The sequence below is a fragment of the Pithys albifrons genome, chromosome 4 (assembly GCF_047495875.1).
Source record: "Pithys albifrons albifrons isolate INPA30051 chromosome 4, PitAlb_v1, whole genome shotgun sequence".
Classification (NCBI taxonomy): domain Eukaryota; kingdom Metazoa; phylum Chordata; class Aves; order Passeriformes; family Thamnophilidae; genus Pithys; species Pithys albifrons.
Window position 1 is genome coordinate 82,298,352 of NC_092461.1, and position 12,800 is coordinate 82,311,151.

The following is a 12,800-nucleotide window of genomic DNA, read 5'->3' on the forward strand; positions in this document are numbered from 1 at the left end:
AGAGGTCCCTTGCAATCCCAAGGATTCTGTGATTCTCTGTGATTCTGTTTTGTAAAAAAAGCCTTGGACACAACAGGGCTGGGGGCTCTGTATGGGAGATGCCCCCAGCTCCCTTGGGGCACCCACAGTCCAGCTCTGGGCACGAATTCCAGGGCACTGGGCACCCACTCCCCGGCACTGGTCAGGAATTCCAGGGCACTGGGCACCCACTCCCGGCACTTGGCATCCATTCCCCGGCACTGGACATCCCCTTCCTGGCACTCGGCACCCATTCCCTGGCACAAGACACCCATTCACGGCACTTCGTATCCATTCCCGGGCACTGGGCACCCACTCCTGGTACCGGGCGTCCATTCCTGGCACTGGGCATCCACTCCCCGGTATTGGGCACCCACTCCCGGCACCGGACACGCACTCTCCGGCACTGGGCACCCATTCCCCGGCACTGGGCACCCATTCCCCGGCACTGGGCACCCAATCCCCGGCACTGGCCGCTCCGCTGTCCCGCCCCGGCACCGCCCCGGGGAGCTCCCGGCAGCCCGCCCCGCGGCGGCGCAGGCGCGATGGCAGGCGGAGCGCGGCCCTGCTCCTCCCCCCGCCGCCGTGATCCCTGCGGCGCTCCGTACCGGGAGCGCAGGGAGGCGCAGCAGTGCGGCGATCCCGGCACGCCGCGCTGGCGAGATGGCGGCGCAGAAGATTAACGAGGCACTGGAGCACATTGCGAAAGCGGAGAAATAGTGAGCGGAGCGCAGCGTGCGGGGTGCGGGGGCTGGCGAGGCGCTGCCCGGGCTGTCCGGCCTGCCCGGCTCTCCGGCCCCACACAGGCGTCGTGTCGCCTCCTGGCCTGACCGGAGGGCTGAGGGCAGCGGCACCTCGGGAGATGATAGGGAGGTTGGCGGAGTCGGGACAGTCAGAGGGAGGGAGAAGGAGGGCATGGCTGCCTGGCCCCTCTGTGCTGCTGGGCACCCTCCCTGCGGGCCTTGGGTGCTTTTACAGCGCGCCCCGAGCTGCGAGAGGAGAGCGGCCCTTAAGCTGAAATCGGTGTGGGTGAGGCGGTGCGGCTCAGAGGCCTGGAGCCACAGCAGGTTCCTTGAGGGCCTTGTAGCCTCCGTTGCTCCAGCCCAAACTGAGGAGCGAGAGGAGTCACTTGTGGCCTTCCTCTGAAGTTAGTGGGAGGAAGACAGGATCACAGACGCAGTTAGGTTGGAAAAGGTCTCTTGAGATCATCGAGCCCAACCTATGACCAAACATCACCGTGTCAAGTAGACCGTGGCAGTAAGTGCCATGTCCAGTCTTTGCTGAAACACCTCTAGGGACGGTGACTCCACCACCTCCCTGAGCAGTCCATTCCAATATCTAGTCACCCTTTCTGTAAACGATTTCTTTCTAAAGTCCAACCTAAACCTCCCCCGGCGCTCCTTAAGCCTATAAACAAATAGGAGGAAATAGTTATGGAGACTGTAGTAGATAAAGGGGCTTGACTTTGCAGAGATGGTGTGTATGTTTGTTTCCTACTCGTGTGAAATGTGTGATTGTCACTTCTTGGATGTCTTCAAAGACCGGTTATGACATTTATCTTGGAGAGCTTAACATCTACATACGATAGTCTTTTATTGTGTATTTTAACACTGAATATAGCCATATTGTTTCTAAGTCTCAATTTCACAGACTACAGTGTAGATATAATAGAGCTGACTGGTCCAAAGATGCTATAGTTTTAGTAAGAAAAGTGACAGACCCTCTGGAATCATGGATCAAATGTTATGGTAATTTTTATACTTGTTTTAGAAGTAAGTCAGGGTATTGAAATCAAAATTGTCTGATGGCTCACCTAATTTTAAAATGTACAATTTTTCCTAATGTATATATGCTTGTATGTGGCACCATTTAGTGTCATGATCTACTGTAGGTATATAAATGACATATGAGGCTTTGTGTTCATAAGTAAATTCTTTTATTTGTGTATGCAGTGGAGAGTGTTTGATACTTCTCGCCAGCAAAAAAAATTCCTGTAGAAGAATGCTGGAGACTTCCTGATGGGTGAAAAAAAGTATTGAAAATATTGTCCGGTGTTTTGATATTAGAAATCTGGAAATACCGTGTTGCTGTAGGCTGACTTCTTACTGCTGAGGAGCTGGACTCGGGGAGACTGTCTGGGAACAGTAGAAGCACGTTAGTGCGAGGCTTGTAACTGTGGGAGGTCATTGCAGTGCTTTATGCAATTCCAACAAATTCCAGCATTTGGTTTTACAGTAGTGGTGCCACCATAGTATTGACTTATAGGTGATTGCTCCTTTCCAGAGGTAGTTGAAAATTTTAAATATACCTGAAGTGCCTTGAAGGTAAAACATAAAATCTTTACTGATTGTTAATAGACCTTTCGTCTTGTGTTTTAGCCTGAAAACTGGATTCTTAAAGTGGAAACCAGATTATGACAGTGCAGCTACTGAATATGGGAAGGCAGGTATGTATGGCTGTAAATATGGCCAGAAGTTTCATGGTTTCAAAGTATTCATTAAGCTTAATCTTTGATAAGGTTTTACATATTTTTAGTATGTTCCTGTGAAAGTAAAACTGTTGTGAAGACTAAAAGTAAGATGAAACAACAAAGTAGCACTATAAAATAAACTTCGGGTTGTATTGAAGATCTAGAACACGTGTCAAAACCAATTTTTTTTTTCAAGCTTACAACTTCTATTTTTTATGTTGCTACATGTGATAAAAATAAAGTTTTCCTTCTTTCACTTGTCCACCCCCAAATCCTGTGACTTTATCTACCAAACAAGATCTGTTCAAACTGGTTTTAAAATTCTGCTTTATCATCATCTTGTGAAATACGTCCTGACAAAGACTGTCTCAGTAAGGTAGAGAGATGCTGCCAGGTTGGGGGTTTTGTCAGGCATAATAAGGTTTCTTTCCTCCCTTTTTCCGCTGCAAGAGACACACTGAATATAAAATTCTAGTAGTTGATTTATTTTTGTTCTTAAATGTTTCCTTCTTTTTGATAGTAGTAATTTATCATAGCCTTTTGTCTCCTTGCTTTAGGCGTTCCTATTTATTCACTTAAGCCTGAATGAAAAAAATACAAACTTGGAAGAACAACTGGAGTGTTTACAAATTGAAATTTATTTTCAATGCTACTGTAATATTTTATCAGTTAAATGAAGATAGAAACACATATTTGTGCCCCGAAGTGGTTGTGCTGGGGAAGTTGTTATAGGTAGCCCTTGTTGGTGGCACACTTCTGTTCCTACCATGCTGATTTTGTATAACGTCTAATGATTAAAATGATATACATATTCCTACAGATCTGTAATGACAAGACAGAGTGAGTGAGTTTCAAAACCCAGCTAAACACATTGTCCACTGTGTATGATACTGTGGTGGTATGGAGGTGGTGTTAACAATAAATGTTTTTAATGGTAACTAAATGACTAGTGAAGCAAGAAGGACTGTCATGAGATTTTTGGGAAGACCTTGGTAAGCTGTAACCATTCATTTAAAGAGTCCGTTTGCATCTTTAGGCAGCTAAACTCTTGAGCAGAAGTGGTGAAAAGAGACAATGGCAAGCTATAATTAAAAGCTCTTATTTGCTTTCTTGCAGCTGTTGCTTTTAAGAATGCCAAGCAGTTTGACCAGGCAAGGGAAGCCTGTTTACGGGAAGCTGAGGCACATGAGAACAATAAAGCGTATCTTTTCATTGCAGCTGGCTAGTTACTCCTTACATGGGGGTAATGGGGGTTGATAGCAGGGTATTTAATACATTTTTGCGTTTTGTCGGTCTAACAGAATTGCTTTTTAAAAGACTGTCCCTGTGTGCTCTGAGATGTAGTAGGTTCAGTTTGCCTTTATGAGGTTCCTTGCTTTGAAAGGAGTAATTGTATAACATTTTGCACATTGATATTTTTTCTGCATTATGTTTTTGTGACCTTTGTCCTTGACTTTTGACAATTTTACTTCCAGTCTCTTCCATGCTGCCAAGTAAGTACAGAAGTGCTAAGTAATCTGAGTGAAATTTTTTGACATACAGTACAAGCATGAACTATCATTTTGATCTCACTGTAATAAGTATTGTGGTTCTAGTAATTCTGCTGTTTCAAAATCATTTCAGTGTAAGTGTGAGCTGTGAAAGTCTGAAAACCTGCAATGGACATGTGATGGTTTTGGCACTCTTTGGCACCTTTTGATATCAAATATATTTTCTTAGATGATCTGTTCACAATTTTGAAATTTTACACTATTGAGCTTATAAAGAATTTTTTAATTAAAGAGTACTTCAGAGCAAGCGGATAATGACAGTAATCCAAATATTGCCTGTGGGAGATAATGTTACATGTGCTGTCTCATTAAATAAATCATCTGAAACATCTTCAAAGTATTAAATATTGAGTGAAGGGCTAGCCAGTGCATGATAACTTTTGCTACATAACTACAGTTTGCTGAAATACACCATCTCTTGACCCAATGATAAATTTTTTTTCTTTGCAGAGCTTATGAACAAGCTGGCATGATGCTAAAGGTATTTTCATTTATTAGTTTTATTAAAAAAGTAAGAATATTGTGCACTGGACTATTTAACAAATATATGTAAACAAATTGCTTGTTAAATTGATTCTTTTTTGTTGCCTCGTAGTTCCCACCAACACCTTCAGTAGATTAGGAAAGCAACATTTGTATTTGAGGGGAAAAAATAGTTTTCGTTTTATAGGAAGAGTGACTCATGTCAGAGGGTAACAGAAGAATGGTGCTGCTTTTTCTCTAAACTACCACAAATTCGTGACTTACATGAAAGTTTAGTACTTAGAAGTGAATTTTATGGAGTTGTTGGTCAACTTTCACTAGCTGTAGTTTGTAAATAAAAATTAGAATCTTAATAAATAAGGTATTGCAATTTGCTTTGATTTGTATCATGGTTCATAAGCTCAATTCCTGACATCAGTGTCCCTTTCACTGTTGCTTGGTAGGAGATGCAGAGACTCCCTGAAGCAGTTCAGCTGATCGAGAAAGCCAGTATGATGTACTTGGAGAATGGGACACCAGATACAGCAGCTATTGCACTGGAACGGGCTGGAAAGTAAGTGTGTGCTACTGGTGGCTAGAATGCAAGCAGGGTGTGGGTATGTCTTTGGTTTTCTTTTAGGTTATTTTGATGCTGAAGAGAAATTATTGATGTTTATTACAGATTAATAGAAAATGTGAGCCCAGAGAAGGCTGTCCAGCTCTATCAGCAAGCAGCATCAGTGTTTGAAGTAAGTGGGGGATTTGTTTGTTTCCTTTCAGCTATAAAATAAAGAAAAAGCCCAAGATTAAGTTCTAAATTGTTTCTTTCCTTTTACATCAGTGGCTAAGTAATGAAGCTGAAGGCTCATCATGCAGTAGGGAAGGAGATTTTAAAAGGAGTCAGTTTGCTTTGCCTTTTTCTCCTTTTAGTACTTGACTGAGTCTGCATTTTGTATGTTGTCAAGTTTTCTGCTTCTTGTTGGGCAGCCCAGAGGGCAGGGAACATGTTTGCTGTTGAGTCCTGGAGCACAAAATAGTTTGAAGTCTTTGAAAGTTTAGAAGAGAAGAGTTTTCTTGGTGCTCTACCCAGTGATTGGCCTGTTTGCTACCACCTTTGATGTACTTCTCTATCGTCAATTGTCACTGTTTCCAAATTAGCAAGTTTGCATTGATCTTACTTCGCTGAGCAGATCCATACAGGAGGTGGCTGTGGAACTTCCAGACTCTTCATGTTTCACTTGAGTGTATGAACTGCTGAGAAGATAACTAACAGTTGTTCTGAGTTAGATGTGACACACTAGATTGAGATCTACTGGTCTTAATGCTATGCAAATAAAATCAGAATGTATAAATTTTTTTTGTTCTTCTCTAGAATGAGGAGCGTTTACGGCAGGCATTAGAAATGCTGGGGAAAGCATCAAGACTTCTAGTCAGAGGACGCAGGTATAGCTTTACCCCTTTTTGTTCTTTTAATTTAATTGAATCTTAATAGTGATTTTGATTGTGGTTTTTTTCCTTGCTGTTCTTGTGTTTGTGTACAGTTACTTAATTCTTATTTGAGGCACACTTCAAACTAAAATTCAGTTTCTGTGAGATATGCCATGTTCATCCAGGAACCACCTGTATCGTGTCCTGTGATGATGTGGGCTGAAAGGCTTTGTTTGCTTTGTGTTTGTTGGACTGCTAGAAAGCACATACACCAGTTCCCATTAATTACTAAACTACTTCAGGAATTTTTTTTCTTCCACCACTAATATGCAGAACATACTTGAAAGTCTTTTATAGCTGTGGCCTATAAAACAGGAATTAGGTGACTAACCTGAGGAAACAAATTTGTTTGCAGCAGTCTGATTCTGGACTTCTTAAAGAAGAGTGTATCTTGGAGTCTCAGTGGGATAAATTTTAATTGTAATTGCTTGCACCAAACTTGACCTTCAGTTCAGCTTAGAGTTGCTTCACTGAAACATTTAGGTCCTGTAAGAAATTGCCTGGGTTTCTAACACTACTTTTAGGACACTATTTTACTGCAGAAAAGTAGTCAGAAAAGAAAATTGACAAAGTAATTTGGAAGTCTTTCTGTGAAAGCCAGTCAGTGTGGCTTCATAACATGTGAAAGAATTGGTTTCTAGCTGCTTAATAGCTCATGTGCTGTTTCTAATTTCTAGAAATTGAATATGATGATTAAAAGAGTATTCAAACTCAGATACTATGGCTATTGATAGTTCATGGGTATCAGACGTACTGATAGCTTGTAGTAACCTTGTGCATACAGAAATCTGTTAGGTTATGGAACAAAGCATTCATTTGTACAATGTTACAAAATCAAGGTTTCTCTGAATGGGTACCAGAGATGTTTTTAGCATGTATACAGGAGGAATTGGTGACTGTATATTTATATACTCTGTTAGTGAGATTTACTATTGATTTTTAGTTGTGTTTCTTTTTATTACAGTAGACCTGCCACTTGTGTTAGTTAAACACTATGTAATTAGTGTCAGGTTCACTTTGTTGTATTCCTGGCACTGATACTCTTAACTGGTTTTTTTTGGTTTTTAGATTAGACGAGGCTGCGTTGTCTCTTCAAAAGGAGAAAAGTATTTATAAGGAAATTGAAAATTACCCCACATGCTATAAGGTAAATCCTAAGAGACAGCTTCTGATACTGTGTTTCGGGTTTTTTGCTGGACAGTTAGTGACAGCTGACATCTGACTGACAGTATGTTCCTCTTGATTCAGAGATACATTTCTTGCTAACAATGAGAATTTGTGGTAGCGCATGTTTTGCCAAATCTCTAACTGCGCCTTTCCACTACTGTAATTTTGAAGATAAGATGTTACCTACAGGAGTTGTCAAAGCCAAAAATCACATAAAAAATAAAGCTGTTATCAAAAATAACAAACTACAAAAACTGTTATTTGGTACAACAGTTCATTAAAGTGTTACAGAAGATAATCTATTTCATACCAGCAGAGCTTACCGCTTTCTGCTTTTTCACTATACTGTTCTGACTCTCTTGTGTCATTTCCTTAGAATGATTGTAGATTGGAATGACCTTTTTCATGCCAGATATTGGCAGTTTACTATTTTTCTCATATTTTACTTTTAATTTCTAACTAATTATTTGTTTTACATTTTTTGTTCTGTTTCTTTTTGTTTAGAAAACTATTGCTCAAGTCTTAGTTCATCTTCATAGAAATGATTATGTTGCTGCAGAAAGATGTGTCAGGGAAAGCTATAGGTAAGTTTCATTTCTTCAGAATGTTTTTGTTACATGTGAAGGCCTTAGAAGGTTTAAATTCTAACTTGCCATTGCTCTATTTTATTGCAGTTTGAGTATGGAAATATGGATGTCGTATCAAAATGCATAATAGCAGCATCCCAGTATAATCAATAAACTAGTATGTGATTAGACTGAGGGAAAGATTAATCTAAATGTTTCAGTTAAAGAAAAGTTTGCAGCATGTGATTTACTACATTTCTGGCTATGTTAGTCTAGGAGATCTTGCCCTCATTATGCACTGGAGGAAGAAAAGCAAGATTTCTACTTTCTGTAACTTTGAAGTAGTTGGTTGAACTGGAAGATAATGCAGGAAGGAGAAAGTAGTCTAGTTGAATATGCTGAATTGAAGAAGGCATTTTTTACACATAGAGAAGAAAATTATGGAATATGGATTAGTATTTAACTCTAGTTCCAGAGGCTTCCCCAGCAATGTGTCATTTCAGCTTTTATTAGGACTTCAGTAACAAAATCATGAAACGTGTTTTTACTTAAACTGTAGTTTTAGTGAGATTGCTTGAACATATGTATGTTAAATTGTACTTATTTTTAAAAACAATTTTTCAAGATCAGTCTTTAAACATGTTGGTCATATTTTCCAAATATCCATTCTGTATTTTATATGTAGAAACTCAAAATAGAATTTTTCTGTATGTAAAGTGGAGAGTTTATTGACTAGTCAGGAAAAAATTCAAGAATTATAATATTCTTCTTTTGTCTGGACTATGATTGTGGTCTTATTCTCAGCATGCAAACTAATATTGCTGCAAGTTCAATTTTTATGGATGTGATTCATGTACCTGGAGAAATCGAAGAGGTTATATGCAGCTTCGTGGAATAACCAATCTGTCAGATTCTTGACAGCTGCTTGCACTTCTGCTCTTAAATCAGTAGCATTTAAAGATAGAATAACTCAGTGTCAAGTAAATTGCTGAAATGGCCTAAATGAACTCTTCATTTCCTTCAGTATACCAGGATTCAATGGAAGTGAAGACTGTGCAGCACTAGAGCAACTTTTAGAAGGATATGATCAGCAAGATCAGGATCAAGTTTCTGAAGTCTGTAATTCTCCACTCTTCAAGTACATGGATAATGATGTAAGTAGGTAATTCCTGTGTGTTTGGTTTTTTGGTCGAATTTTTTGTTTGTTTGTTTGTTGTGCATGTATTTGTTTAATTATTATTATTTATTATTATTTTTTATAATCCTTTTGTTTGTTCAGGTTGAGATATGTTTTTTTCCTAGTAGAGGAAAATCAGAAGACCACAGTCCATATATTTATTGTGACTTGCTGTGATGCTACCCTGTACTTACAGATTTCTTTAACTGCCAATGCTGGTGCTTTCAGATGTTGTGAAGGCTTAGGTGAAAGAGCAGCTTGTTGTGGAATTGCTGAGTTTGTTTAATGAGTGGACCAAAATTCAGTCCCCTTCTGCTTCCTTTCTTAAGGGCTGGATGAGAGTGCTGCTTCTGCTTTTTCTCAGAAATACTGTATGGTGTGCATGAACATTATATAGTGTGATGCCTACAGGATGGCATTGTTGAATGGGTTTTTTCCATCGCTTTACCTTAGCAAGGCACTAATTTGTGAAGGATTTTCAATGTGAGCAAGAAGTTCTGTCTGTTTTCCCACCCATTTTTTTATTTAATTGAACTTTACATTGTTGGAAGTATAAGAGTAGGAAAGGTGTGAAGGGAACATCCATCCATGCCAAACTTTGTAACCAGTATTGACTAATTTTACTTTGTTACTCTGTGGAATAGTAAAAGTTGAAGTACTAGTCTTGCTGAAAAACACATAAAAGGCTTTTTACGTGATCTACTGCTTGGTAATGTATGCAGAGATGCATGCTGGAATTTGTTTTTTTTCTGTAAAGCTTGAACAGAGAAGCTATAAGATGTTGCCAAATTATTCTATAATAAGCAGTATTGATATAGATCGCACATCCTGTTCTCAGTGCATTTGAGATGGAGAAAAATTAACTAATGTTATGTTTATTCTAAGCTGGAAAAATAAACTCTTTGTTGTTGTCAGTATGCCAAGCTTGGTCTTACCTTGGTGGTCCCAGGAGGTGGAATCAAGAAGAAATCGCCAAATACTGCACAAGACAAAGCCAGAGGACCAGCTGCAGTGGGCTCTCATGGTGATGAGGAAGAGGATGAATATTCTGGTGGACTGTGCTAGCTACAGACTAGGTTGTCTTAAATATCTGACTTATTTGTGATGTTGAGCATATCCAAAGGTACCAGAGTTACCAGAGCTTCATTGCAATTGTGATACCTGAGTCCTAATATTAACTTGGCAGCTTCTGGGTGCAATACAGGAGAAAAACATGGTTGTACCCATCATCTTGAAACGTCTTTGAAGTTTATCTCTTATCTAGTAGGAGCTTCCTTAGGGTCCTGCCTTCAGCTGTGGAAAAAAATTGAGAGAACTTTTACTAAAAGCACAGTTTAAAAGAAACCAAAACCACAGAAGCACTGGAGCAGGGAGGGTGGTACCAAATTTTAACTGTGGATTTCAACAACTGACACATTTTGGTCCCAGTAAGATATTTGCACTTGTTTTCAGAGTTAAGTGTACTATCATTCATCTGGCTATTTAACTCCTGTTTAAGACTATTCAAGGCAGACTGTGCAGGGCAGGATTTTTACCAGTGTAAACACTAGGGGGAGCGTTCAGTTTGTTTTCAACATCTTTTACTCTACTGGGGAATATTATTTTAATACCTTGTTCTTCAAAAGCAATATCCATGTGAGTCTGGAAAATACTAAGTCAAGTAGTTTTAAGTTATCTTGCAAGCCTAAAAATACATGCACATCTTTCCTCTTAAGAACTGTATTGGCCTGAAATCTTTGGAAATAAATGTGTGCACAGTGTTTGTAATGTGCATCTTCAGAAAGGAAGGAGTGACCAACCATTCTTAGAAGTGTTTCTGAAGCAATATCATAACTAGAAAAGAAACTGAAGGTAGCAGATAACATGCATTGAATATAAACTTCTGAAGACAAATCTTTATCAAAAACTTAGTTGGAATGTTTCAGTGAATGTATTTGATTCTTTCATATTTTCACAGCTTAGAACAGATATCTCCTATAAGTGGCATTTTTCAAACTAGCTCAGAATCCAAGGTAACTAAATTTTAATGCATCTTCTCTATTTTTATTTGGTTTCAAGTCATCGTGTATTTTGAAAAGTTCGTAGCATCTTAACTTTGTTTCACCATTTTATGCTTAAAAGTTGTCAACTCTAGAAGTTTTACCTGTGACTTGTTTCTTCAGAAGCTGATCAAGGTCTGCACTAGGGTGAATCCAGCAGGGATTTGTGTGTGATGACCAAAGTTCAATAAGCAGGAGACCAAAAGCACAGTGTTAAATGTTGGTACAGTTTGTGCTGTGTTAAGGAGCTGAATGGCATCAAAAATATCAAGCGTATGTCTGACATCAGTGAGTCAGGCATAATTGTGATGAAGGTTAAACTTTAGGAGGGCTAATACTTACTTTCCTTGGGGTGGATAGCACTAAGTAGCAATGTGATGAGTGCACAAACTGCAGCATAATTTGCAAGGCAGGGCTGCAGTAAAAAGTCACATCATTTAATTTAATGGATTTTAGGTCTAAGAAACTTTAGGCAGTGAGTTGCTTTGCTCTGAGAATGCTTGCAGGTATATGTGGAGGATGGTTTTGAAGACTTCTCTATAGCTCTTCTATTTTCACCATTGGAGTAACTTCAGTTTACTCAGCTTCTGCCTTCTGGATTTGTTAATCAAGCTGAACATACTCTTTTTATGGGGATTCTTTATCACACGTAGAAAAACCCACACACAGAGGAACTCTGGAAGCTCTAAGCGGTTTTCTTCATGCATTTCCTGCTCCTTCTGATTCTGAAATTAGTTTTCTTGTGTGATCCCAAGGAGTCTACAATTACATATAAATGAGCAGATGAGGTGCATAAGAACCAAAACTGGGAACCTTGTGTGCTTCTGTGAAAGAATTTGCAGATTTGTTTAAACTGTGCTTGTTACATCAATGGGCCCTTAAAAGAAAAATTAAAATTTATGGATTAGATTCTTAAAGCACACTTTTCATATTGCCAAAAAAATAAAACCGATGTGCAAGACTGTCTTCCACACTCCCTCAAGTTGGGTTTTCTCTGTGCCAAGTGTGGAAAATCTGGGACAAAAGTAACTGGTACTAAACATGTTAAGCTGCCACTGAATTGAAAGGGGCTTTTCTGATTCTTAGTAGGGGAATCTGATTGCAATGTTGCTGCAAAGACCAAATCTGCAGAAATGGAAGTGTCTGAAAATAAGATGGTCTATTTTATATAACTTATTCTCCTATTTTAGACAGTGCAAGTGTGTTAGGAATGTTAACTGCCTTTTAGTAAACATTTAACTATAGAAGAAACTGTCTGTATATTATGTGTTAGTGTTTGTTTCTATCTTTCAAAGCAATTTGCACACTTATGTAAATACCATTTAAGTGATCTGAAATGGAAAAGATACCATTTACGGCAAGAGAATTTCCAAAACCAGTGTTGACTGTAAGAAAAATAAAGTTTAATTGTGCATGAAGGCTGAGAAATGGCCAAAGCAATGTATATGTAAAATCAGAAGATTTCTAAATTATCTGTAACTTAATACTGAGATAATCAAGTGCAGTGTGAAACCTGTGCTTTATTTGTTCTTTCCCCAATCTGTGGTGTAATAGAGTACAAAATGTGTTTGTAACCGCTTTACAGATACTGCCTCTTGAGGCTATGTGTTTCAACAACGCGAAAAATAAACACTTGAAGTTAACACATTTGTGGTAGCTTTCCCTGTTGTTGATCAAGTCCTGCTGAATTAATTTATTTACTCAAGTAAATCTCACTCAAGTCAGATTTTCAAAGTGATTTTCGGCATGAAAATGCAAGCTTGTCATTATTTGGTTGGATCCAATGCAGAGTTTGAAAAACAACTACATTTCAAGGTTTTAGAAATTATGGATCTTTACATGACTTAAGGATGTGAATTCTGT

General features: G+C 39.0%; 1 protein-coding gene across 1 annotated transcript; it reads left to right on the plus strand.

Moving 5' to 3' along the window:
* The first annotated feature begins 590 nt into the window (after positions 1-590).
* On the plus strand, positions 591-12,582 carry NAPG (NSF attachment protein gamma). The gene is made up of 12 exons (XM_071554836.1): positions 591-737; positions 2,397-2,464; positions 3,605-3,689; positions 3,964-3,981; positions 4,489-4,519; positions 4,965-5,074; positions 5,183-5,249; positions 5,873-5,943; positions 7,057-7,135; positions 7,660-7,739; positions 8,746-8,875; positions 9,814-12,582. Exons 1-12 carry the CDS (start codon positions 682-684, stop codon positions 9,961-9,963), a joined length of 945 nt encoding a protein of 314 aa, XP_071410937.1. The 5' UTR covers positions 591-681; the 3' UTR covers positions 9,964-12,582.
* Positions 12,583-12,800: the final 218 nt, after the last annotated feature.